This window comes from Schistocerca americana, chromosome 6 (genome assembly GCF_021461395.2).
Source record: "Schistocerca americana isolate TAMUIC-IGC-003095 chromosome 6, iqSchAmer2.1, whole genome shotgun sequence".
Taxonomy (NCBI): domain Eukaryota; kingdom Metazoa; phylum Arthropoda; class Insecta; order Orthoptera; family Acrididae; genus Schistocerca; species Schistocerca americana.
The window spans coordinates 472,075,823-472,101,653 of NC_060124.1; the positions used below are offsets into that span (position 1 = coordinate 472,075,823).

The window sequence follows — 25,831 nt, forward strand, 5'->3', positions numbered from 1 at the left end:
GTACGCATTTCTCCTCCTTACACGAGGCATCACAACAACGTTTCACCAGGCAACGCCGGTCAACTGCTGTTTGTGTTTGTGTGTGTGTGTGTGTGTGTGTGTGTGTGTGTGTGTGTGTGTGTGTGTGTTTTCATCATCTTCGTGGTGTAGCAATTTTAATGGCCAGTAGTGTATTTAAAAACAGCAGAAAAGTGGTGTGGCAAGAATAATATTGCAGGCTTTATTTAGTGCAATAAAATCAACGATAAATATTTACAGGCTTGAATATTCGTAAAAATAAATGTTATATAACACTGATTAAAAATTTTAAATGATTTGCGCCTTGAGTCCCGGTTTAAACATAGGGGTTCCGGAGACTACACTTCATAGCATACGTTTCAGGAAAGTCACTTCGTGGCTTAAGCGTTAAAACAGCAGAGAGCATCCATATGGTTTAGTGGTAACTGCTAAACACCAAAGTCCATACGAAATGGTTGAAGATATAGTGAAATATCACGTGTCTAGAAGCTTCTCTGTATTAAAGTTCTTTAGACGGCTTAGGACCGCCTTGAGGTGGTCGGAGACACACAGCAGTCTCCGTAGACCAAAAATAGACTGGAAGAGAAACATGTGGAGACTAGATCCGGAGGAGTCTGATTTAGGCTCTTTTCAATAAACGCTAATTGTTTCACCGCAAAAGCAGGAGCGTTTTGTTTAAACACGATGTCGTACAAGCCCTCCATTTCCAGTTAATACTTGCGAAAAGCTTAGGAAGACATACAGTACTCTATTCTGCGTGTACTAAGCACCTTCAAAGTGTGCATGTGACAATCTTTCCACTTGCGTCAAAGAAAGTGTACTGCTTACTTTCGCCCACTGTCTTTCATCTCATCTCTCGTTGAACGATTGCGACAAAGGACTAGATTTATTAAACTGCGGACTCTTGTAACACTTCCTTTTGTAACACAGCTATGTTGTTAACGTACTCTCTACTAGTTTAAAGACTGAAGCCTTATTACCAAGTGTCGATCCGCGTAGAAGCTTAAATTTTACTGCCTGGCGCAAACACGCCAAATCGTATCTAATGTCTCTCCTTACCATGCTATAGAAGCTAGTAGTGAGCATATAAATAAAACGCGCATGGAAGAATTATTTCCAGAAAAAGTATTACTATAGACTAGCAGTAAAAGTATTTGAAGAATGTAGATTATTAAGAAGTAATCTTGGTGCTGTGGTTCGACAATGTAACTAAATGAAAAGCTTTATTGTGCCATAGACGTTTCGCTTTTTATTTATGAAACCTTTTCAGTGACCTCTAATGTAAGATTGTTTTATGTATACATTTGCTACATACCTAATGATCCCAGGTAAGTTTTTATATTACAGTTTTTTGTTATTCTTATTGTTAATAAATAACTTTTTTACCAAAGGTTTCGTAAGGTTGATTTGCTGTCTCGTTTTACAGACAATTTTGTGATCTTACTAGTCAGTATGTGTCTTCCTGGGTTTTATGTAGTGGGCTTGCGTACATCCATGTAGTTACATAGATGGACCACATGCCCAAGAAAACAGAAGCAACTGAGGAACGAGGGAAAACATTAAAAAATGAATGTTTAAAGCTGCGTGACTGTGACACTCTTGCAAGTGTAAGGCAACGCTGTTAGTGGGTGAGCGATCTAGGCAAACCTCACAGTACCCACGTCACAGCTTTGCCTGCCAGTACTCTCTCCTTTTCGAGCTACATTTTCCTGCATCTCTTGCCGGATTAGCGATGCTGGAAGAAAGACTTTTGGATTTGCTTTTGTATAGCTTAGTCTGTAGAGCAAAAGTTCTCGGTTTGAGTCCCGCCAGAAGATGATGGGTGCGAAACTCATTGAAACGTTGCGACAAGACGTCACTACTCGGCTGATAGCCCGAGAAGCATTCGTCATAAATAGGAAAATATCTTCAACATCGAAGTGAGAGCACACATCGCTCCAAGGCGGCAGAGAAGCAAAACTATAAACAAAGTATAGAAATGTTGAAATTTTTGTACCTCTCAGTAAAAAAACTTTAACCGAGCGAGGTGGCGCAGTGGTTAGCACACTGGACTCGCATTCGGGAGGACGACGGTTCAATCCCGCGTCCGGCCATCCTGATTTAGGTTTTCCGTGATTTCCCTAAATCGCTCCAGGCAAATGCCGAGATGGTTCCTTTGAAAGGGCACGGCCGACTTCCTTCCCCGTCCTTTCCTAAACCGATGAGACCGATGACCTCGCAGTTTGGTCTCTTCCCTCAAAACAACCCAGCCAGTAAAAAACTTTCTACAGCCAAGACGCATAAATATTTATCGACAGGCTTTGCGGTCATCTACTGGTCTTCAAAAATTGTTACAAAACGTGTTCATTGTGAGTTGGAACATCATGCCAAGTTGTGATATTAGTGGATAAAATTTAGCACATTATGCTAGGTTTGTCAAGATACCTTTGCTAATGTTCTGAATTTTATCCAGTAGTATGAGAACTTGGCATGAGGTTCCAGCTCACAATGAAAACGTTTGTAATAATGTTGGAAGACCAGAAGATGACAGCAAAGCCCATCTAAATCGGTTGTCAAAAATAAATATTTTTGCGATCTATAGGAAATTTTTTACCAAGTAAAACAGATCGCTCCTTCTCATTTCCCAGCATGAGAATTTTCAGTTTTCTACCTCTGCCTGTTACCCAACCATCAGGTGCATCTGCTACCTGGCTGAAATATTAGAAATAACACATTTTTATCATCGTTCGGCGCGTGCGTAACGTAGTGAGTACTTCGATAATCTGATAGTTAGAGTGAATTAAGTCATCTTTGTATTTATCGGGACTATTAGCAACACTGCAGTGCGGGCGGCTAATAGTACTGGTGCAGACTAGATGTGACTGTAGGAAATGTGGTGTAGCTCCCAGCAAGATAGGAAACGTGTTTTATCTGCAGAGGATTGACTCGGCTCAACTATGGATTACTGCGTGACGGCGCAACGCGCCTTGTTGACCACGTCATTGGCCAGACCTGCAGACGCCCGTCTCCGGAGCTTTCGTCGCTGACTCACTGCACCGTGTCCGTGACTGGACTGGCTCGTCGCCAGTGCGGGCCTTGCCGCAGCAGTAGGAGAGGTGCCGCTCGAGGTCGGAAGCTTCCCGAAAAACTGGAATATTGGTTGAAAGGCCAAGCGATGCAGCAACCGTTGTTCTGGGGCGAGACAAGAACAAGACAACGTTACCCTAAAGATATACGCTGGGAACGCACTCGCTGTTTTATTAATGTAGCAGCGGTAGCCAGGCGGTCTTTGATGGACCGAGTTAGCACTGAGTGCGCCCAACGATACCGTTCACAAAACCCTCCAGGGAGAGCTACACTGTTGGCCATAATAACTGCCACAACAGGAAGGATAGCAAACAACTACCAGGTGTACCGGTATGAAATGAGTGTTAAGATACAAATGTCGATTGTGAACGAGCCTTAACTTTTTTTGTTTCGTTGGTATGACATCTGTCAAAGATATTTAGTATACATAAAGTCATGGAACAAACATAATCATATGTTTTCATCGTGTTAACAATGTCGAATTTTGTACCAGAAAGTGACGATTTGCGGAAAGCATTATTTTTTTTGTTTTCATTTGAAAAAAAAGTGCTGCAGAGTCGCATCGAATGATTGTCGAGGCATATGATCATGCTCTATCAGAAGCAACATGCAAAAGATGGTTTCAAAGGTTCAGAAATAGTGATTTTGATGTAAGAAATGAACGTGGAAGACCCCCAAAAAAAGTTCGAAGACGCCGAATTGCAAGCAATATTGGATGAAGATTATAGTTTGAGTCAGAAGCAAATGGCAGGAATGCTCAATGTTGCACAACAAACAATTTCTGACCGTTTGAAAGCTATGAGAAAGATCCAAAAGTGTGGAAAATGGGTGCCACATGAATTGAATGAAACACAGATGGAAAACCGGAAAACCATTGGTCAAATTTTGCTTCAAAGACATGAAAGAAAATCAATTTTGCATCGAATTGTTACTGGTGATGAAAAATGGATTTATTTTAAGAATCCTAAACGGGAAAAATCATGGGTTAATCCGGGACAACCATAAACATCGACTGCAAAACCAGATCGATTCGGCAAGAAGACAACAAATGATAAATTTGAACGATGCATTGATTGAAAAAGACCAGAATGGGCAAGAAGACATGGCAAAGTAAGTTTTTTAGACGACACTGCACCTGCACACAAAGCAAAACTGGTTCAGTTACAATCGAAACTCTTGGCTGGGAGCTGCTACCCCACCCACCGTATTCACCAGACTTAGCCCCTTTCGACTACCATTTGTTTTCATCAATGGGACACTCACTGGCTGAGGAACACTTCGATTCCTACGAAGTAGTCGAAAGTTGGGTGTCTGATTGGTTTGCTTCAAAGACGAACATTTCTATTGGCGTGGTGTCCACAAATTGGCAGAAAGGTGGTCAAAGTGTATAGAAACCAATGGTCAGTACTTCGAATAAAATTTTTTAAATTTTCAATTCAAAATTAGTGTTTCATTTTCACAGAAAATGTGGTCTTGCTGGATCCGCATGACGTACGAATTCAATCTGGCAACGTCGGTTAGCCTCGGTGCCTCTAAACATGGATACTTACGTTGTAATGCTGTAAGCAGAACCGGGACTACACTGAGAAAGAATGTGGTGCGTCTCCTGCCTGCAGTGTTGACCTTGGGTGCGCACCTCTGTTGCCGCGTGTGTAGTAGCCGTTAACATGGTTATCGTTGTGACAGTCTGTGGTGCTCCTGACGTCGTACCGCCCGTGTGGATATTCACTTTGCTGCAAACCACTGCATCTCCTGAGTCAAAAGAAGAGGTCCCCAGCAGTGAGATCGAGTTTCTGATACCATCTACATCGCGATGTAGGTTGAGATCCCAGGTATCTCACCCTGCAGCCATTCACCCTAGTTTGCGATAACTGACGAAAAAAAATCGCAATTCTTGGCGATACTCAGTAGTACTAAAATGTAAGTACAATATTGACTGGTTGCGTGGTGTAATGGATAGGTTAAGCTATTGCAAGCAGAAAGTCATGGGTTCGAATCTTGTCAGGTACTACAGCTTTTTATTTTTAAATTTTTATGGAAATGGGTTTAATCATTATTTTCATTCAGTTAACTGATTTAAACGTAATTTGTTTGTCAATCATTTTAATCATTATAGCAGCTTCTTCATTTACTCTTTTTTTCTTCCTATCATTCATTAGACGTTCGAAATTCCTGTTAAAGTGATATTAATATCATGTATTAATTGAGATTTTATTTATTTCGTTTTATTTATGTTCATCATTTTGCTTGAATTTCGTTTTGCTTATACTCATTACTTTCGTTTAAATCATCTGCGTTATTTTGTCAATAGTGCAATAGGAATTTAGGCTATATTTTAAATGTTTGACGATTACCATCCCCGACTGACCCAAAAAATTGCATGTCTTTTAACGAAAAAATACAATTTTCCAAAACATTGCAAATTCAATATAGATTATTTCGTCTTTTGTTTTTTTAACCGATAGATCGGCAGTGTCATACATTTAAATATTAGGCAAACATAAATTCACATTTACAAAAATTCCGAGTGGAGAAAGTGATAGAAATAAAAAAGAACAAGTGAAGAAAATCATACAGTTATTGAAATGTGACAGAGGAATAGTTATAAAAAATACATGTAAACCAATTATTTCAATAAAAATAATGATCAAAGGGATTTCGAGAAAAACTTAAAAATAAATTAAAAGCACCGGAGGAGATTCGAAACCACGACCTTCTTCTCATGAAGGCCTTATCCACATCCATTGCACCATGCAACTAGTCGATATTATACTACTGTTTTAAGGCTATTGAGCGTCACGTAAAATTCCGAGTTTTTTCCCCTCATTGATTACTTGTTAACGAGAGCCCGCCAGGGGGAGTAGGCTATAGGGTGTGATACTTGCGATCTTCAACCTACATCAAAAATGCTTTCAAAAAGTCGATCCCACTGCTCAGTGCCTCTCCTTGTTACTTGTGTGACGAATCTAGAGCATTGCCGGTTTTCTCGGGTGCTAGTCACGTAAGGCTGTCGTGGTCCTGCGTGATGTTGAGGTGCTGAAACTGATTCCATATTTCCATATTCGCAAGGCATTCGGGGGATCACGACCAACGTGAGCAGCAGCAATTTTCGAGTAATAATAAAAGTAGTCTACGATCTCCCCCCCCCCCCCCCCCTCCCCCCGCCCTCCTCCGTCGCGCGCAAATATATATCTCGTCCGGCTTGCAGCCCGCTGAAGAGAGCGCGCAGCAAAAGGGGGCGGATTTGTCCTACTGGCTGGTGCCGTTCTTCGTCTATTACAGAAAATCAGCGGTTTCTTATATATATATCTCAAGGATAAGGGCCGCACACTGTATGAGCGGTAGTCTGAAAGTAGCACTGATTACGTATCATAGGTTCCTGGCAAACGGTACGGGCACTTCTTATGCAGAAGAGTACGTTGTCGAGAAGAGCCCTGTTGGAGAAAGATTCATCACAACGCAGTGCATTGGCGAGAAAACCTGATCTCGTGTAAAGGTACTACTGGGTAGTATATGGGCCGCTTCTGCTTTCAGCTCCTATGCAAACTGTCCAGTAACCTCGCGCAATATGGGCAAGTCACATTTCTATCACTTTCCAAGTAGCTCGGAGTCCCAAAAAATTAGTCGCTAATACTTCATCGCGAGCAGAACTGTTTACGCTTTTTCTTGCTTTCTTCTGCGCCATACAACTTCTTTGACAAGAGTTTTGTCTGGTGCGTGTAATAAACTAATTTTATCTAAATTCACGTAACGGCGTCGTAACATTTTCATTACCCTTAGATGTTTCGTGACATGATTCTGATAGTCCGTATCAAGCTTCTTTGATAGGGTATCAACAGAAGTGATGCGCATTGCGCGCACAGATTCTCCGCAAGCAAAACTTCATTCAAGACATAATGTATCCGTCCATATGAGCTGTTTATCTCCCGAACAGCGTCGAGAATCCTCCTCAGACATATTCTGTTTAATTAATTTCATCGGCTGATTATTTAGGAGAATCATCAGTTGGAAGTACAGAAAGAGCTAAATCTACAGTGCTGGAAAGATTACATTTAGATTTGCTTGCCGAGTAATGAATGGACTTGAGTGTTGTTGCACGAGTCCCAAGCCCCGTAAATTATGAACTGTCCTCAGTTCAGTTTTTTCTGCGTGACGTGGTCCATATTTTTAAAATTCTTAACCTATCACTTATGACACTTTTTATCCATATCTATGGAAATGTCTTACCGATGAGTTGGTTGGAAAGTGTGTGATGTTGCAAGACATAATGGTTTGAAAGCCACACTCACCACAAGGAGCCGCTGTCGCTCTTTCGCATACCAGAGGTGTTACCAGCAGCAGACAGTGCCATGAACTGCCAGCCAGACCAAGCAGCATTAGTGTGCTGATTCCTGCTTACGTAAAGGGATAATCTCGTCCGGCTTGCAGCCCGCTGAAGAGAGCGCGCAGCAAAAGGGGGCGGATTTGTTCTACTGGCTGGTGCCGTTCTTAGTGTGTTACAGAAAATCAGCGCTGTTTCTGCTGCTAATAGATGTCGTGGCCTCGCTATTGAGGATGTGGGGACAGTTTAGCTTGGAGCGGTGGGCCAGCAACGTTCAGCCTTGAGTGCGCGACAAGTGCAGCCGTCTGCTACATAATGTTCGCAGACTTTAGGAAACACCTTTATCTTGGTACAGTACGTTAAGATTGGCGTTCAGCTTATCAGTTTTCTTTTCTCGTAGTTAACACGTTCTGAAATAACACTTGTCACTGTGTGAAATATGTAATGTTGGGGTTTCTCACTACAAAGATCTCTGACTTCAAGGACTATGCTTGATGGGCAGTATAGTGTTTAACCAAACCTGCCAGTTGCGTTGAGTTTAGTTTGACAGTGTTTCTATTAGTAATAGGAGGAAAACAATCTGATCAGTGCAGCAAGTGGGCCATTCCATAGGATAGTCTGTGAAACGACGAAATCCAGTACGCTGCATGATGAACGGCCATCAGGATTGGCCAAGGCTCGTAAGCGTCTGTCATCAGTGGCGGCCAGGGTACGTTAGTGTACACCTGTCAGAGTATCTAGTTGTTACCAGATCAACTTAGTATTTCCAAATTACCATATTGCGCGTCTCGCGATAAGCGGGAAATGCGCGTTCGAGTCCCGGTCCGGCACAAATTTCCGTTGTCATTCCATTCTATAGCTGATGGTAGTCCATATTCGCAATTGCGAATTCATTTGATGTGTTAGATTTTGTTTGCTGACACGCCTCAAGGAATTTAAAAGACTGTGCTCGTGTTATAGAACTAATGTTTTGCATTATTGGTGTTGTGATTAATACGAGTAGGCTTAAATTCATTTTTGTGTTAATGATTTTAATCGTGTCTTAGAAGCAATGGAGAACACCAGAGCTCTGACCGCCCAATAGAGATCACCGCACGGAGATACTTAAAAAAATGCATGGTGTCGAAATGCAGGACAGATAAATGTAAATGTGCGGGATACCTGGCTGAGACCATATTTACCTCAACCGAACGAACACGCAATAGCGTCCACAAAAATCTGACATTGATAAAGCTATGTACGCGTTGGTTGGACAAAAACGCACTCGGAAGAGTGCTACAATGCGGTGTTTGACCATTTATTAATTACAGTTCACAGGCCTATTTGCACTGATTCATGGCTGTGGATGGAACTTGGATTCATCATTACACGGTAGAGTTGAAATAGTCAAAACATTGGATAAAGACCCGCAAGAGAGCACCGAAGCAGCAAAAGACCATTTTGTTAGCTGGTGACGTGATGGCTGTATCCATTGTTATTTCCAGCGTATATTCGTGATGATGGATGATTTGGAAAAGGGCGTTACCATAACCAGAGCCTATTTTTGAATTGTTTCAAACATGCGTAGACTGAAAAGTGACAAAGATCGGCATGCGGAAAAGTTTCTTTTCCAGGCTAATGCATCGTCCTTCACTGCAGCGCCAAGACAAAGTGAACATGTTGACCATCGAAATGGTCCCTTATCCCCCACCCCTCCATTTTCTATTTAGCTCGAAGTGACTACTTCCTGTTATTTCTAACTTCAAGATTTCCTTTGGCGGAAAGAAATTCGTATGAAATGGAGTTAATGATTGTTAGCATAAGATCATTTCGTAGAGTTGAAAAAAATAATTTTCACAATAGAATGGAAAAAAAGTAAACTAGCTGTTCCACATAGTCGTGGATGGATACCATTATGAAATATTTTGTTATCAAATGTTTCCTGTTTTACCACGTTCGTTTTTAACATTTCGGCAGGTCACAAGAGCTGGCGCGCGTTTAAATATTTACAACATGGACATCTTTAAGTAAAAGCAAGGGGCTTTAGCAATAGCTGAAGGTAGGGCATCGATCGATAAGGCATAAAAGGATTAACTGTAGCTAATAAAACGGAAGAGGAAAGTAGCTGCGAGTTTTCTTGCTAAGCAGAACAATAGTCTGTATTTTGGATAAATTTGAAGCCATTTATATTGCCCATAATGTTCGTGAACAATGGTATCAAGAACCACCAACTGAAAAAAATCCATCAGCAAGTGTTGCGGTTTTGCAACACTTACACACTCACCGGAAACATCTGTCGGTGTGCACACATCAGGGCAGACTAATCACGTGTATGGTGAATTAGGAAACCTTGTACTTCAGGAGTGTCACGTTGCAGTGACGTCGATCCATATCGAAGGCATCAGCGCCAAGTGGTTTGATAGCACGGTTCTCAAGGTTGAATTTGCGGTGTTAGTTGTCTTGTTTGAGCGGTGCAGTTGAAACTGAACGGTATGAAAACTACAGTTTTCTGCACTGTGCCCCTGCTTAACCATACGTTAGCGTGCACAAGAAAGTTCATATAATCAGGTCTCGACGTATAGTGTATACTGATATAATTCAAGATTTAATTTGCCGAAAGGGGTAAACTGAATAAGTTTTGTAAGTAGTTTTTCCCTTCATCGTATAGATGTTGCTGAGTAACCATCAGGGTCGCTTTAAGTCTGTTCAAAACTGCTTTAAGATTGACACTTCCGCAGGCACACAGTGGGCAGAGAGCGGAATTGGCACGTGTAGCACAGAACAGTCGTAAAGGTAAATTCTAGTCAGTTCACAAACTAGTTGATGTTCAAAAATGGAACTGGCGTCAGTATCTGCCGAAAGAGCTGCATTAGGTATTCATTATAGTTATATATGCAACAGCTATTTTTAAGCAATTACAATGCAAAAAACGTTATTTTGTGCTACTAAGACTTAGTTCCCGAGATGAACTTCAGACTCAGCTGCTGACACTGGCTGTTACTTAAACATCACACACACCGAACATTCAGTTGAATCCACCTGTTCATCTTTTGTATGATGACAGTCGAAAAACTTTGACATTACATTCCTCGTAAGAACACGTACTTGAAGCGACGCTGCCACTGCCGTTATTTTATGGTACGTAATTTCCCATAACGACCTTTTTAAATACTTTCATTCTGCTATGCTTTTTTTTCATGATACGCTGCGTAAGACTGACGGCTCTCTTCAGAGATGACTCCACTAACAGCTTCGTTGCCGAGTGCCCCAACTGCAGACTGTGTAATTTTGCAGATAGCGTAATTTTTGCTGTTGCTGGCAAAGCAAACTTTTGAGTCCATAACATTTTTACTGGATTGAAATTGCAGCGACAGGTTGGCAGCCTAATGACGGTATTTCCGTATGTCTTTGCGAGCGTGTCGCCTTTTTATATGGGGAACCTTGGTTTATGAAGAGAGATTTGATTCAGAAGCTCCACCTTTTTTAATTTATTATTTAGTTTCGACGCACAGACTAAATATGTCATTTTACAATGGTTGGGGTCTTGTCGACAACAAGAGAATGGATGGGAACATTATCAAGAGAATTGTTGACGATGTAGCCTCATAACGTGCATACCATTTTTCTCGGCTGGCCTCTTCCGACAGTCCCCTGTTGCCGATCGACGTCCGACATTTTGACTGAACAACATTTAACGAACATGCTAGTAAAGTTGATCAGTATCACACTACACGCAATTGTAGTTGCAGATAAAGTATTAATCCGGCGACTGTGAAAAATGAAAACATACAGAATCTCGGAGCGCAGTGGACGGTCCCATACGACTGCAAGCCGGCCGAAACTGCAGCACGGTGCAAGCAGGAATTGCGGTTGTGAGCGAGAAGGTGTTGTAAAAGCAGTTGGTTGCTGCAGCTACAGCTCTAAATACATGTCGTGCCTTCCTCGTGAACCGCACTCCACTGTCCTATCGCAGCTGTCAACTCGAAAGTAATTTTGAACAGACTATAGACGTCCTTGAGTGCTGCATGTGAAGAACATTGAAGGATTCACATCAGCTCCATTTAAGACGCGACGGCTACGTAGCGGAGGATATTGTGCTTCCATCGCACCGTACACTGTGACAGCCGTATTTCGCTTGCCGCTTACCGGCATCGAAAGTGTTAATTATTTTGATAGCAGCCTCTTAGGCTTTGAACACCCAGTAACTCTAAAATGACGAATAAGTTACTACATTTCATTTTCTTTCAAGGATATTATCAGGAGTTTGTACATCTTTTGTCACCGCTGTATTCTCTCTCACTCCCTACGTAGTCTCGTTGCACTGAATTTCATTGCTTGCCTGGTTTCCAGGTTCGGAAACTTAATGAGGTGACTTACAGTATCAGGTACACTACAGTATGCTGCGCGCAAGGCGACACATTCCTCTGGGAATACAGCAGGAGATGTGCCTGGTATTCCGCCGGATCCACGCTACACTGAACCGCCTCGCAGCTTGGCCTCCCGCCATGTTGGAGAACTTTCCGCCCAGCCGGATAGGGGAAGACTTGCAAGCCGGATCTGCCATCTGACCACGTTGCTGCTTTTCTGCTCTGGATTTACGTCGCGAGCCAGTATTTGTGCTAAGGAGATATCGGCTCAGCATATTTCTATTTACAGTTAAGCTACGATGTAACGTGACTCTAATTTTCACTATCTCGATAATTACAACCTGAAGAAATCGACTGTATTGATAAATACTCGTCCCTTGAAAAGGAAAATCTTGATAATTAGGTATGTTTTGGTGTGTGTGTGTGTGTGTGTGTGGGGGGGGGGGAAATCTTGATAATTAGGTATGTTTTGGTGTGTGTGTGTGTGTGTGTGTGTGTGTGTGTGGGGGGGGGGGGGGGGGGTCACAAAAATGTCACACATCTCCTCCTAAACCAGTGGATAGATTTCAGCTAAACTTGGTGCACATATCATTGACTGTCTCTTTATAGACAGTGCGTGAGTAAGAGCCACCTATTGTCCATAGGGGGTGTGGTTTGGGGGAGGGGGAGGAGGAGATTGAAAACGGGGTGACAAAGAAGCTTAATTCAGGAGCTTCTGGAGCGCTTTCGACCAAATGTTGTGCATACACGACAAATTTTTTTATTTAAGTGCTGTGGGAGTCAGGTACCCATACTATACAATGGGATGGTGATGAGAATGGAATGATACGAAAATCGTTCCAAAACGCCCTGTTGCTGTTTCTTGCCTGTGTTGACTTAAATTACTTTAAAAGCATGAATTATAATTTCTCTTTTTTCTACTCAGTGTGTCAGTGGAATCTCGAGAATGAGCACTGAAGCGAGCTACTTCAAGTCAACGTATTTTGCGACCTAAGATCGTGCCACACAGCTGAATGACAGATAAATGGAACACCGTCTCAGGATTCCTACGGTGTAAAACAGGGAGTCGGACACATTCAGGGATTCAACAAAAATATTCTATATTTTTAAAAACGAGACGCAACCTGGCAAACCAAGCACATTTCAAAAATAATTGTGCGTTTTCATGGGGGGGGGGGGGGGGGGGGGGGGATAGATTGTGCAGGAGGAAATCCAATAGTTAGAACCGCATTTCTAGCAACAAAATAGGACCGTTTACATGACCAACCAGAAGCGGTATTGGGAAATCGCGTTGCGAAAAATTTCTGATTCATTCTTCATCATAATATTTAAGGAACAAATTGCAGGGCGTATTACTTCTGTAATAAAATACTGTACATAGAGAATCTATTAAAGATGCCGATTAGGTACTAATCTCCCTATTTAATCTTGTCAGTGAGGATGAATTGGGACAATCACTTACGTGCATCGGGACCGTGTTTCAATATTTCTGCTTGTTTGTCATGTACTTTACATATTTATTCAAGAGGTATACTGGGCGTCTCAGGACAACTTCTGTACTTCGGATTATATCTTTCAAGTACATATCTACTACAAAACACTACTTTTTTCCCATAAACCCCTACACTTTCATGGCACCACTCCTTTCCCTTGCCTTGGCAATTAATCCAGCCTCCCAGCTTTGAGGATATGGGAACACTGTATTTTACACAACAAAATGCACACATTGTGTCTTCTTCCTGTGATTCTGAGGATGATTATTTTGGAAGCAGCCTTCCCTCCCTCTTTTTTCTCCACGTTCCCTTTTCGTTCTTCACTTTATCTCCTCTCTGCGCCAACACTTTCGGGAGATGTTGAAAGAACTCCCTGTTTATTTGGAGGTGAAAGGAGATCATTGAAAGATACCGAAGGTGACACGGATTCCGTCTGGTTTTCTGTACCGGTTTCTGGTGATGTAGCAGCAGAACTATTGGCACAGTAACATTTTCAGCAACTATCTTTTTTTTTGTAGCCAGGAAGAAAATCATGTTCAGAGAGAACATTTGCATTTAATAGTTAACTCTAGTTGATCTGAATCCACTCGATGCTTTCAACCAGGCTCCTGACTTCAGCGGCTGAAAAATGACCTTTCTAATGGCTGAAGTGGATGAGTTGTATGGCTATGTAAATAAATCGTGTGACCGTCATATTCCTCGCAAAACTCCAGTGCCTGTAAACTTTAATGGGAAGTGTGCCCATTCAGAAGTAACAGAAATCTCCCAGGAACCCTAGAACTCTGAAAATGATGCGACCATTTCGAAAATGAATTTTCATTTATCCAGCCTGAGTCCCATTGTTACCAATGAACCATTAAGCCTTAGTTCCAAAGGACTTGTTGTTACTTACGAAACCATACGAAAATGTAATTTTTTAATACCGTTACTGAAACCAGACACACCAAACATTCAGCTGAATTATAGAATTCAGTATGAATCCTTTTGCCTGTAAATTTGCCATTACTAAACGAAATTTCCTACAGGATTTGTCGAAGCAAGGATGATAAGTTTACCCCTCTCTCCACGTGTCTGAGAATATTCAGCTTTGCAAACTTCCGCTGCAAATATTTTTTTGTTTGGTTTATTACTCATTTGACAGTCTCATTAATGAGAGCTGTAAATCAATTGTCGCTTATCAAACGAATTAATTTGTTTCTTGGTTTTACTCGATAATGTAAAATATTACTCGACGTCATGCTTATGAAGGTCCTTGCAGCGATATGAAGAGACCTTCAGCCTTCCTGTATATTGTTTCAGGATTGCACTTAGGAAAACCAATAAGCCAACAAAATTTCTGCCATTTGATGTTATTTCTATAACTTAACTTCGATTCTATTTTGCTCTGCGAAGAAATAAGATTTTTTTAAAAAGTCTGAATCCAATCCAAACCCGAATGCTGAACACCTAGCATCCGTTGCTCTAATTGCTTTTCTTGTTCGACGTAAAAGTAGTTTGATCACCTTTGGTTACACTGAAACTATTTTCCATGAACAGGGCAAGACCTAGAACCTCATTTTAGATCTCGGATTTAAAATCCGCCACGAGCGAATACATAACGAGAGTAAATGTTAAATAATTACACGAAATTTAAAGAAAATATTAGAAATATGAAGAGTTTTGTTCCTTTAACAACTGGTATCTGTTTGAAGAAATTCAGAGCCCGACATTAGACTGGCTCTCCTGTTTGGCGGTTTTCTGATACATGAGGTACAGACGATTATCTGGAGATATTAGCACCTTCTTATTTGAAGTGGATTTCTAGGAAATCAGTGTTCTGAAAATGTTCGTATTCAGCAACTGCCCCGAGCTTACCCTGTCGTATAGTTGAGCCCTTGGAACTTAGTTTTGGTAAACTATAATTACTTTCAGACGCCTAGAATTTTTATGTTGTGCTATTTTCTTTACATCTGGGTCCTAAGATACTAATTCTCGGACCTAAGACGATAAGAATTTACTAAATGATTTCACACCGCCCGCAGCTATCAGCTTTTGGTTCATGGAAAATCTTCGAAAACGGTACTGGTGTGGAGTCCGTAGTTTTTCGTGCATTGACAACTTTTAACCCTAAAGGGTGAGGTTGTATGATATCCTTCCATGTTAAGTATAACCCTCGACGGCTGAACTAATTTCACCCAAAGTGGGTACGAATCTAACTAACCATATGGACATCACTAGCACTCCTAGTGAAGGAGTAAGGGAGAAATGAGTAATTTTGCAACGTAAGGTACAATAAAGTAATTTTTATTAGTGCTGACTGACAGTGATTTGGCGGCGAGTACAGCTTCCGGCCCCAGGCTTTTTCGGTTCAGGTGTACCTGCGCAGAGGCGCCGGGGTTTGCGGTACCAGTTAGAACTGCTGCGCGGAGGACGGGCGCCGGGTAAACAACCTGGCCTGTCCCTGAGAAACGCTGCTTCCCAGCACTGCTAAAAGAGGACGCCTCTCTGTTCACTCTTCTCTACACGTACTTATTGCTAATTCGCTGTTTCCAACCAGGCTGCTTTGAATATCTTTCCAAAAGAGAACTTGTTAGTTTTCCTTCCCCTGGTTGTTTGTCACGAAGGTATTACACTCGTTATCATAATGACTTCAGCGGCTTGAAAAATGACCTTTCTAATGGCTGAAGTGAAGGAGTTGTGTGGCTATGTAAACAAATCGTGTGACAGTCATTTTCCTCGCAAAACTCCATTGCCTGTAAACTTAAATGGAAAGTGTGTCCATTCAGAAGTAACAGACATCTCCCAGGAACACTGACTTTGAAAATGATGCAACCATTTCGAAAATACATTTTCATTTATCCAGCCTGAGTCTGTAATTGTTACCAATGAACCACTAAGCCGTAGTTCCAACGGACGTGTTGTTAATTACGAAACCATACGAAAATACAATTTTTTTGATGTAGTTACTTAAACTAGACGCACCAAACATTCAGCTGAACAGAAAATTCAGTATGAAACCTGTTGCCCGTAAATTTGCCATTGGTACAACGAAATTTCCTTCAGGATTTGTCGAAGTAAGGATGAGAAGTTCACCCGTCTCTCCACGAGTCTGCATATTACAGTTTTAGTAGTTTTTACTTGCAGCACTCGTCGAAAGTTCACCTTAGACTAAACCCTCAGTACAGTGTCACCAACTTTGATTCGTATGTAAAGCTTAAATCACGCACACGCACGAGCGCGCGCGCGCGCAACTGTAGAATAATTCAATGATTGAATGCCGGAATATATGTCACAGCTTATAGAAGCACACGTAGTTGTAGCTAAAACAGATAGTAGACTTGGTTTCGTTGGCAGGATACTGTGAAAATGCAGGAAATCTACAAAGGATACTGGTTTGAAGACACTCGTGCGACTCGTCTTCGAATATTGTTAAACTCAAACAAAATATTACTATCGGGGGTACACACTGAAGACCCAAAGAAACGTGCTGCTGCTTAATATCGTGTAGGGCCCCCGCTAGCACGCAGAAGTGCCGCAACACGACTTGGCATGGACTCCACTAATGTCTGAAGTAATGCTGGAGGGAAGTGACACTATGAATACAGCAGGATTGTCCATAAATTCGTAGAAGTATGTGGGGTTGGAGATATCTTCTGAACAGCGCGTTGCAAGGTATACCAGATATGCTCAACAATGTTCATGTCTATGGAGTTTGGTGGTCAGCGGAAGTGTTTAAACTCAGTGTGTTCCTGGAGCCACTCTGTAGCAATTCTGGACGTAAGGGGTGTAGCATTGTCCTGCTGGAATTGCCCAAGTCCGTCGGAATGGGCAGTGGACGTGAATGGATGCAGATGATCAGACAGGATGTTCAAGTACGTGTCACCTATCAGAGTCCATCTAGATGTGTCCGGGGTTCAAAATCGCTCCAACTGCACGCGCCCCCACACCATTATAGAGCCTCCACCAGCTTGAGCGGTCCCCTACTGACATACAGGGTCCATGGATCCATGAGGTTGTCTCCATACCCGTACACGTCCAACCACTCGATACAATTTGAAACGACTCGTCCAAACAGCCAACGTGTTTCCAGTCATCAACGGTCCAATGTCGATGTTGACGAGCCCCGGCGAGGCGTAAAGCTTTGTGGACGTGGAGTCATCAAGGTTACACAAGTTGGACTTCGGCTCCGAAAGCCCATATCGATATTTCGTCGAATGGTTCGCACCTTGACTCTTGTTTATGGTCCAGCATTGAAATCTGCAGCAATTTGCGGAAGGGTTTCACTTCTGTCACGTTGAAAGATTCTCTTAAGTCGTTGTTGGTCTCGTTCTTGCAGTATCTTTTTACCGGCCGCAGCGGTGTCAGAGATTTGATGTTTTACCGGATTCCCGATATTTGCGGTACAATCGTGAAATGGTCGTACGGGAAAATACCCACTTCATCGCCACCTCGGAGATGCCATTGTAGCAGCAGTAAACGACCTAACAACTACGCCATACAGCTGTCTTATATTCTGCTGTTAACATCTCTCTATTTGAAGGTGCAACAGGTCTACTAAAGAGACTGCTTACACCACGCTCGTCCGCCCTACTCTGGAGTATTGCTGTGCGGTGTGGGATCCGCATCAGGTGGTACTGACGGATAACATCGAAAAAGTACAAAGAAGGGCAGCTTGTTTTGTATCATCGCGAAATAGGGGAGATAGTGTCACAGACATTATACGTGAATTGGAGTGGCAATCATTAAAACAAAGGCGATTTTCGTTGCGACGGGATCTTCTCATGAAATTTCAATCACCAGTTTTTTCCTCGGATTGCGAAAACATTCTGTTGACACCCACCTACATAGGGAGAAATGATCATCACGATAAAATAAATTAGGGCTCGTACAGAAAATTCAAGTGCTCGTTTTTCCCGCGCGATGTTCGAGAGTGGAACGGTAGAGAGACAGCTTGAAGGTGAAGGTGGTTCATTGAACCCTCTGCCAGGTACTGCTAGTCAGTTCGATGTAGAAAACGGCGTAGCTGGTCGAATGTTCATGTCCTACTGTCGTGAGCATCTATGGAAAGTGGTAGGAAAGTGAAAATATCACTAGGCGCTAAATGGTTGGTCATCCACGACTCTTCATAGACCGTTGGGTTCGGAGGCTTGTCTGCTCTATAAAGTAGGATAGATGGTGACCTGTGGCATCTCTGCCGAAAGAGCGCAATGCTAATGCACGCAAAATTTTGTCGGATCACACAGTTCATTGTACAATGTTTATCATGAGGCTCCGCAGCAGACTACCTCTGCGTGTTCACATGTGGAGCAATGACATCAATTACGACCTCAGTGGACACCGGCGCAGTCATTGAAGTGAACGGCGGCTCGAAACGTGCAGCGCGCCACATACGCCGGCTGGTGGCAGATATTCTTCTGCGCTTGCGTGGTACCTCCGGTAGTAATCGAAGACACGCTGACAGCTGCGATCCACCTGCACCCCTTCATGTTTGATGCTTCCCCCCAGGCGACGTCATCTTTCAGCGGTATGATTGTCCGCTTCTCGGATCCTGATCCAAGCTACAGTGTTTTGAGGAGCATCGTAGTGAACCTAGGTTGACATCTCGTCGACCAAATTCGCCTGATTCCTATGCAGCCCATGTGGGTCGCTATTGGTCGCCATCGCCGCATACGCATATCAGCGTCCCGTTATTTACGCGAATTACATGACTTGTGCTTAGGCATCTAATGCCGCGTAACTCCATTTACCTACCTACAAACTGTCGGATCCCTGATACGCAGAATAAGTGACGTATTTCGTTCCAAAGACGGACTAACAAGCTATTAAGCAAGTAGTCACAATGGTTCGGCTCATCAGTGTACACTGAGGTGACCGGGACAGCGATGTGCACTTAAACAGATGGCAGTAGTACTGCGCACACAAGGGCAATGCTTTGGCGGAGCTGTCATTTGTACTCAGGTGATTTATGTGAAAAGGTTTGCGGCCTGATTATGGCCGCACGATGAGAATTAAGACTTTGAACATGGAATGATAGTTGGAGATAGATGCATGGGACATTCCATTTCGGAAATCGTTAGGGAATTCAATATTCCGCGATGCACAGTGTCAAGAGTGTGCCGAGAATATCAAATACCAAATTTCAAGTGTTACCTCTCACCACGGACAACGCATTGGCAAACGACCTTCACTTAATGACAGAAAGCGGTGGCGTTTGCGTAGAGTTGTCTGTGATAAGACAAGCAACTCTGCGTGAAATAACAGCAGAAATCATTGAGGGACTCAAGGATTTATGGGAGTCAAGGAGTTAAAATTTCAGTACGCGTCAGACTCTTGTTCGTGCGCATTACCCTGCTTTTATCCACATTTCTAGAAGTTTGTATCGGTACACGAAATGAAAAATACAGCTTAGGTCACCCTGTATTTCCTTCCGATCTTCCATAGGACGTTTTTACGTGGACAACATCTTGATCAGCAAATTAGATTAATTTATTTTCTTAAAATTCTTTTAAGCGGATTCGTGCATATCTGATGTTAGATTAGTTTTGTTGATCGTCCGCTATCCTGTGTAACGCACTGTAAATATTTCCGTTAAAAGTTTCACATTTATTTCAGACTCATCGTGTAGGTTAGCATTGTAAGCTTCTGAAAGGACAGGGAATCCAGTCGAGTAAGAGAAGTGCTCCCTACGCGCAATCGGTGAACGGCTGATGTAGCCGCGACAGAAGACGAAGACAGCTACTTCCGAAGGCAAATTAATCTCCAGATGAGGCACTTGTTATAACTGGCTGCGAAAGTGACCTTCAAACGATCACTATCGATTGGAGACGACTATTTCGTCTGGTTTTCCGACGCAATCTTTAAAATCTCCGCCGTATTCTCATTATCTTAAAACGGTCGCTTCAGTGACAGAATTCATTTTAAGAAATAAAAGATCAAGGTCATATCAGAAAAGCGATCGCGCATGTCGAGATAACATAGCTCGCTGTTATCTGTGGTTATTCCTTCAGGTTATGTGGCACAGTGCTCGCAGTATTCTTGTGGAAAAGAGTTCATATTCACGACAAGCCGTCATTATACTTTCTCCCTCATTGAAGGTGGCTGCCAGGTTGAACTTGGTCACTACAGATTGGTTTCGCCGCTTGAAGTTTTAGCGGTCAGCTTAAACACTCGTGGCATTGGTCCGTAGAGTGCGCTTATTAGTCATGCTTGGCGGCACTTCTTAGTTTCTCCCATGCGATAGAGGATGCAAATAGTGTTTCCAACCAGCTTTTCGTTACTAGAAAAAGAACAGATTTCTTGTGCGCGACAGTCCATTTTAAACACAGTCAGGGACTGTGCCCGCCGCATAATTTTTTGTAAAAATTTGTGCTTCACGAACGCCTCTGACCTAGTATATAGTATCCCCACACACCAGTTGTTAAAATAAGGGATTCGCACAGAATGCATGTATTAAAGTTGTCATAGCTCAGTAGCTCGGTACGGGCTTTTGTCAAAGTTTCGAGAACGTACCTTCACCGAAGAGTCAAGCAGTATATTGCTCCCTCCTACGTATATCTCGCGAAGAGACCATGAGGATAAAATCAGAGAGATTAGAGCCCACACAGAGGCATACCGACAATCCTTCTTTCCACGAACAATACGAGACTGGAATAGAAGGGAGAACCGATAGAGGTACTCAAGGTACCCTCCGCCACACACCGTCAGGTGGCTTGCGGAGTATGGATGTAGATGTAGATGTAGGTAGCAGAAATGTTTAACGAAGTAAATGAACTGAGCATTCACTCAAAAGAACGCAACAGGCCTCATCTTTCTGCTAAAAGCACTTTTCGGAGATAATATACGAGTAGAATGCTTTGAGGAAATAGCTACCTGAGCCAGATTGAAAAAATCGCGACCTGGCAGACAAGAAGTTTTTCTAGAATGAGATTTTCACTCTGCAGCGGAGTGTGCGCTGATATGTGTGTGCGGGTAGCTCAGTTGGTAGAGCACTTGCCCGCGAAAGGCAAAGGTCCCGAGTTCGAGTCTCGGTCCGGCACATAGTTTTAATCTGCCAGGAAGTTTCAAGAAGTTTTTCTAGATACAAAGTTAGACGTAGTCCTGTTTGTCAGTATGCTTCGTCAAACGTTTGCGTTGCTACTTATTCCATAAACTACGATTCAGCAATGGCTGAAAAAATATCCTCAGTACTGTTACCATATACTCTACTTCTGATACAAAACAATTTCCGGGTACAAATTTATTTAGTCACGGGACATAGCGGGTGGCAAATCTGGTAGATATGCCAACAATTCGTACTTCAAAGCCCTACGTCCACTGACTTGGCGTACTGTTAATTACAGTTTTAACTATTGCAATTTAGTCAGTAAGAATATGTTCCACATCGCAGAATTAATAGTTTGCAAACTTCCCGCCATATGAAATCGAAATTTCTTTTTCTTGGGGCGGTTTCAAAACCACTGCTCTGATAACCGCACAATTTATGGCGTGTAATGTAGAACCCACTGCTCATTCACACTAACGAATTTGTGCAGAAAACCTGTCTGGCCCTTTGTAAAACAGTATAAACATTGCTACAAAAATTAGTTTTCGCATTTGCGTTGCTCATTGTTCGACAAATGTTCCACCCATATTGTACGTAACTGCATCGTCGTCTGTCAGTAAGACTGGTTTACTATCTTAGTTCAGTTAATGTGTACGTTCTTCTCGTACTCCTGTGCCTTTAGCTATGTTACACATTTTTAATCACCGATTGTACAATATCATTTTGTAATCTTTATCGGTGTTTTTATCTGTGGTAGTTCTGGAAGTTCTTTGTGTTGATAATCTCAAAGAGAAGTACTCCACTTATGCGTTCAGCCACCAATTTCCTTAACTTTTGAAGGTGACCAAATAGGCTCCTTACAGCGTTTAGTAAACTTTGGATGAATTTCCGCCGAAAGCACACAAAGTGAGATATTTTTGTTACTGCACTCTATTTAGGTTTAGCCATTTGAACGTATTATATAAAAAAGCTTTGTAAATGAAAACATTCCGCAGATAACATTGATTTACGATATTGCAAGACTTGAACAAAAATTACAGAAAATGCATTTCATTGACGCCCACACCAACTCAATATTAGGTCGAGAAATATTATTTTGCCCTCGTATAAAAATAATCGTGGTGAAGAAAGCTGTCTTACACGAGGTGACCTCAACAAGTAAGTTATACATTATAATGGCAGACCAAGTCAACTAACTTTACTTGCATGCTGCATTACACTTCAGAGTGACAGAGGTACGTGACATAGTTTTCTAGTAGTCACGTAACAATTCTCTCTCTCTCTCTCTCTCTCTCTCTCTCTCTCTCTCTCTCTCTCTGTGTGTGTGTGTGTGTGTGTGTGTGTGTGTGTGTGTGTGTGTGTGTGTGTGTGTGTGTGTGTGTGTGTGTGTGTCCAGCCAACCCCCCTCCCCCCCAGCCCATGTTCTTTCAGCTTGCCGGAAATCAGGTTGACGGGACCTTGTCATCTGTGGTCAGTGTCGATGGTCTTCTTTGCTGATCAGTATATCACCCAAGTCTGTGCTGCCTAAATTGTGGATACCATTTCTCTACGGCTGGACAAAACGATGCATTGGTCCATACGCCGCAAGAATTTCACAGTTACTCTTTGTGCAATGCAGAAGTTCTACCCACAGTAAAAGTAAGGTCCCCCATACTCAGCTGTTGACTACGTTCCCAGTTGCCGCGCCATTTTACTTACACTGTGAGATACGTGTTATATGTACTGCAGTAGAACTGTCCCTGCAGCAAACGTGGGAAACGTGTACCATCTTGTGTCAATGTGCTACTCTTGTTACGTATTGGCCTTAGCGTGGGACTATGTGTACGACATACTTCTTGAAGGCCCTATGTAGAAGACGATCCGACAATACTTGAATTCTTAAAGTATTGTAAATCGCCTCCAACAAAAGTCAAATGATTTAAAGGGCATTAATAGAACTACGCAAAAGAGCAGCTCCAATTCATACTGTCTGTCGAACAAGATTGCTAGGTCGATACGTATTTACGGCCTGATGGTTTATCTGCGAAGCCAACACGCGTATTTCCTTACAGGTATATACGTAACGGGGACGCTATAGGGCGGGCATTTCTTCCACCACCTTTTATATAGCTTCCTGTCCGGAAGCGCGATACCACGCGGACCGCTGCGTGGTAACGAGCCTTTCCGCTTGGCGTCGCATGCAACAGTGCTGCCACATTTGCCCGACTCCAGATCAGTATCTACGGCCGTATTAAGTTAATCTTAAGTTCTCAACGGACTGACAGCAACGGACTCCGGCATTCTAAGTGGATCACTGCCACACAATTTAACGTTGACCAGCACTTGGCGCAAGAGAATTCTTACGTGGAAACTGTAACGTTAACAGCGGGTACAGTATGTTGTATGCGAATACTCTCCTCAACGAAACAAAACAAAACCTAAATTCAGGGGGTCCAGTTTCTTTAAAAAAATCTTATTTCTTTTTGCCATTCACATATAATCACTGGTTTATTTTGTCAGCGTTTGAATCCGAAAATCTTTGGCGTAATAATTTGTATCTTTCAGGTTGTTCGCTAACCATTAAGTCTGGTTGATGCAGCAAATTTTGTGAAATTTACGCATGGCATCTACTTCACCCGAATGAAATACGTTCAGATTGCATACGGCACAGGATAAATGATTAGACTGTGATGCATTTGTAAACTAGTAGAATGAAGCACGTGCCGTTGGTCGTGTCTGAGTACGGCATCTTCAGGAGAATCGCTGTTTGTCTCGTGCGCAACGAGACAATAGGTTGGTGTAGGTAATGTTACGTTGTGGTTAACATCTGACACACACGAGATTGTAACAGCAGACACCATCAAAGATGAGAACAAGGTAAATAATGTCCCTGACCAGTCTCATCTGTGATGGATTCCCGTTTTCAAGAAGGTTTGTCCGGACAGAGGTACATACACTCCTGGAAATTGAAATAAGAACACCGTGAATTCATTGTCCCAGGAAGGGGAAACTTTATTGACACATTCCTGGGGTCAGATACATCACATGATCACAAGGACAGAACCACAGGCACATAGACACAGGCAACAGAGCATGCACAATGTCGGCACTAGTACAGTGTATATCCACCTTTCGCAGCAATGCAGGCTGCTATTCTCCCATGGAGACGATCGTAGAGATGCTGGATGTAGTCCTGTGGAACGGCTTGCCATGCCATTTCCACCTGGCGCCTCAGTTGGACCAGCGTTCGTGCTGGACGTGCAGACCGCGTGAGACGACGCTTCATCCAGTCCCAAACATGCTCAATGGGGGACAGATCCGGAGATCTTGCTGGCCAGGGTAGTTGACTTACACCTTATAGAGCACGTTGGGTGGCACGGGATACATGCGGACGTGCATTGTCCTGTTGGAACAGCAAGTTCCCTTGCCGGTCTAGGAAAGGTAGAACGATGGGTTCGATGACGGTTTGGATGTACCGTGCACTATTCAGTGTCCCCTCGACGATCACCAGTGGTGTACGGCCAGTGTAGGAGATCGCTCCCCACACCATGATGCCGGGTGTTGGCCCTGTGTGCCTCGGTCGTATGCAGTCCTGATTGTGGCGCTCACCTGCACGGCGCCAAACACGCATACGACCATCATTGGCACCAAGGCAGAAGCGACTCTCATCGCTGAAGACGACACGTCTCCATTCGTCCCTCCATTCACGCCTGTCGCGACACCACTGGAGGCGGGCTGCACGATGTTGGGGCGTGAGCGGAAGACGGCCTAACGGTGTGCGGGACCGTAGCCCAGCTTCATGGAGACTGTTGCGAATGGTCCTCGCCGATACCCCAGGAGCAACAGTGTCCCTAATTTGCTGGGAAGTGGCGGTGCGGTCCCCTACGGCACTGCGTAGGATCCTACGGTCTTGGCGTGCATCCGTGCGTCGCTGCGGTCCGGTCCCAGGTCGACGGGCACGTGCACCTTCCGCCGACCACTGGCGACAACATCGATGTACTGTGGAGACCTCACGCCCCACGTGTTGAGCAATTCGGCGGTACGTCCACCCGGCCTCCCGCATGCCCACTATACGCCCTCGCTCAAAGTCCGTCAACTGCACATACGGTTCACGTCCACGCTGTCGCGGCATGCTACCAGTGTTAAAGACTGCGATGGAGCTCGGTATGCCACGGCAAACTGGCAGTCACTGACGGCGGCGGTGCACAAATGCTGCGCAGCTAGCGCCATTCGACGGCCAACACTGCGGTTCCTGGTGTGTCCGCTGTGCCGTGCGTGTGATCATTGCTTGTACAGCCCTCTCGCAGTGTCCGGAGCAAGTATGGTGGGTCTGACACACCGGTGTCAATGTGTTCTTTTTTCCATTTCCAGGAGTGTAGTTACAGTGGCGTCAATTTCTTGTAGAGTTATGGACATGTTCAGTGTTCACCTTGTGTGAAGTTTCCGGAGATACGAAATCTTCTCTGCAAAACCCAACATAGATTTTTACAAACAGCGATTTCGACGAAAGTCATCGCAGTGTTACTGCCGGCAATATCCAGAGTGCCGTAGACAAGGCGATCGATCAACTCGACACCGTGTTCCTTGC

General features: G+C 43.3%; 2 protein-coding genes and 1 non-coding gene across 5 annotated transcripts in view; 2 read left to right on the forward strand and 1 right to left on the reverse strand.

Annotated features, from left to right (window-relative positions):
* The window catches only part of LOC124620375 (serine palmitoyltransferase 2), a 153,926-nt gene that overhangs the window by 109,260 nt on the left and 18,835 nt on the right, over positions 1-25,831 (reverse strand). The window contains exon 1 of one of the 2 annotated variants that reach the window (XM_047147047.1): positions 7,374-7,450. The exons of the other annotated variant lie outside the window; for it this stretch is intronic. Within the exon in view, the coding sequence (XP_047003003.1) occupies positions 7,374-7,435 (62 nt within the window). The 5' untranslated portion in view covers positions 7,436-7,450. Of the gene's footprint in view, positions 1-7,373; positions 7,451-25,831 lie in introns of those variants that run through there. 2 annotated transcript variants of the gene reach the window in all.
* The window catches only part of LOC124620374 (reticulon-1-like), a 387,596-nt gene that overhangs the window by 27,626 nt on the left and 334,139 nt on the right, over positions 1-25,831 (forward strand). The gene's annotated exons all lie outside the window — the stretch shown is intronic.
* On the forward strand, positions 21,186-21,260 carry Trnas-cga. The gene has a single exon. It is a non-coding gene; the product is annotated as a tRNA-Ser (tRNA).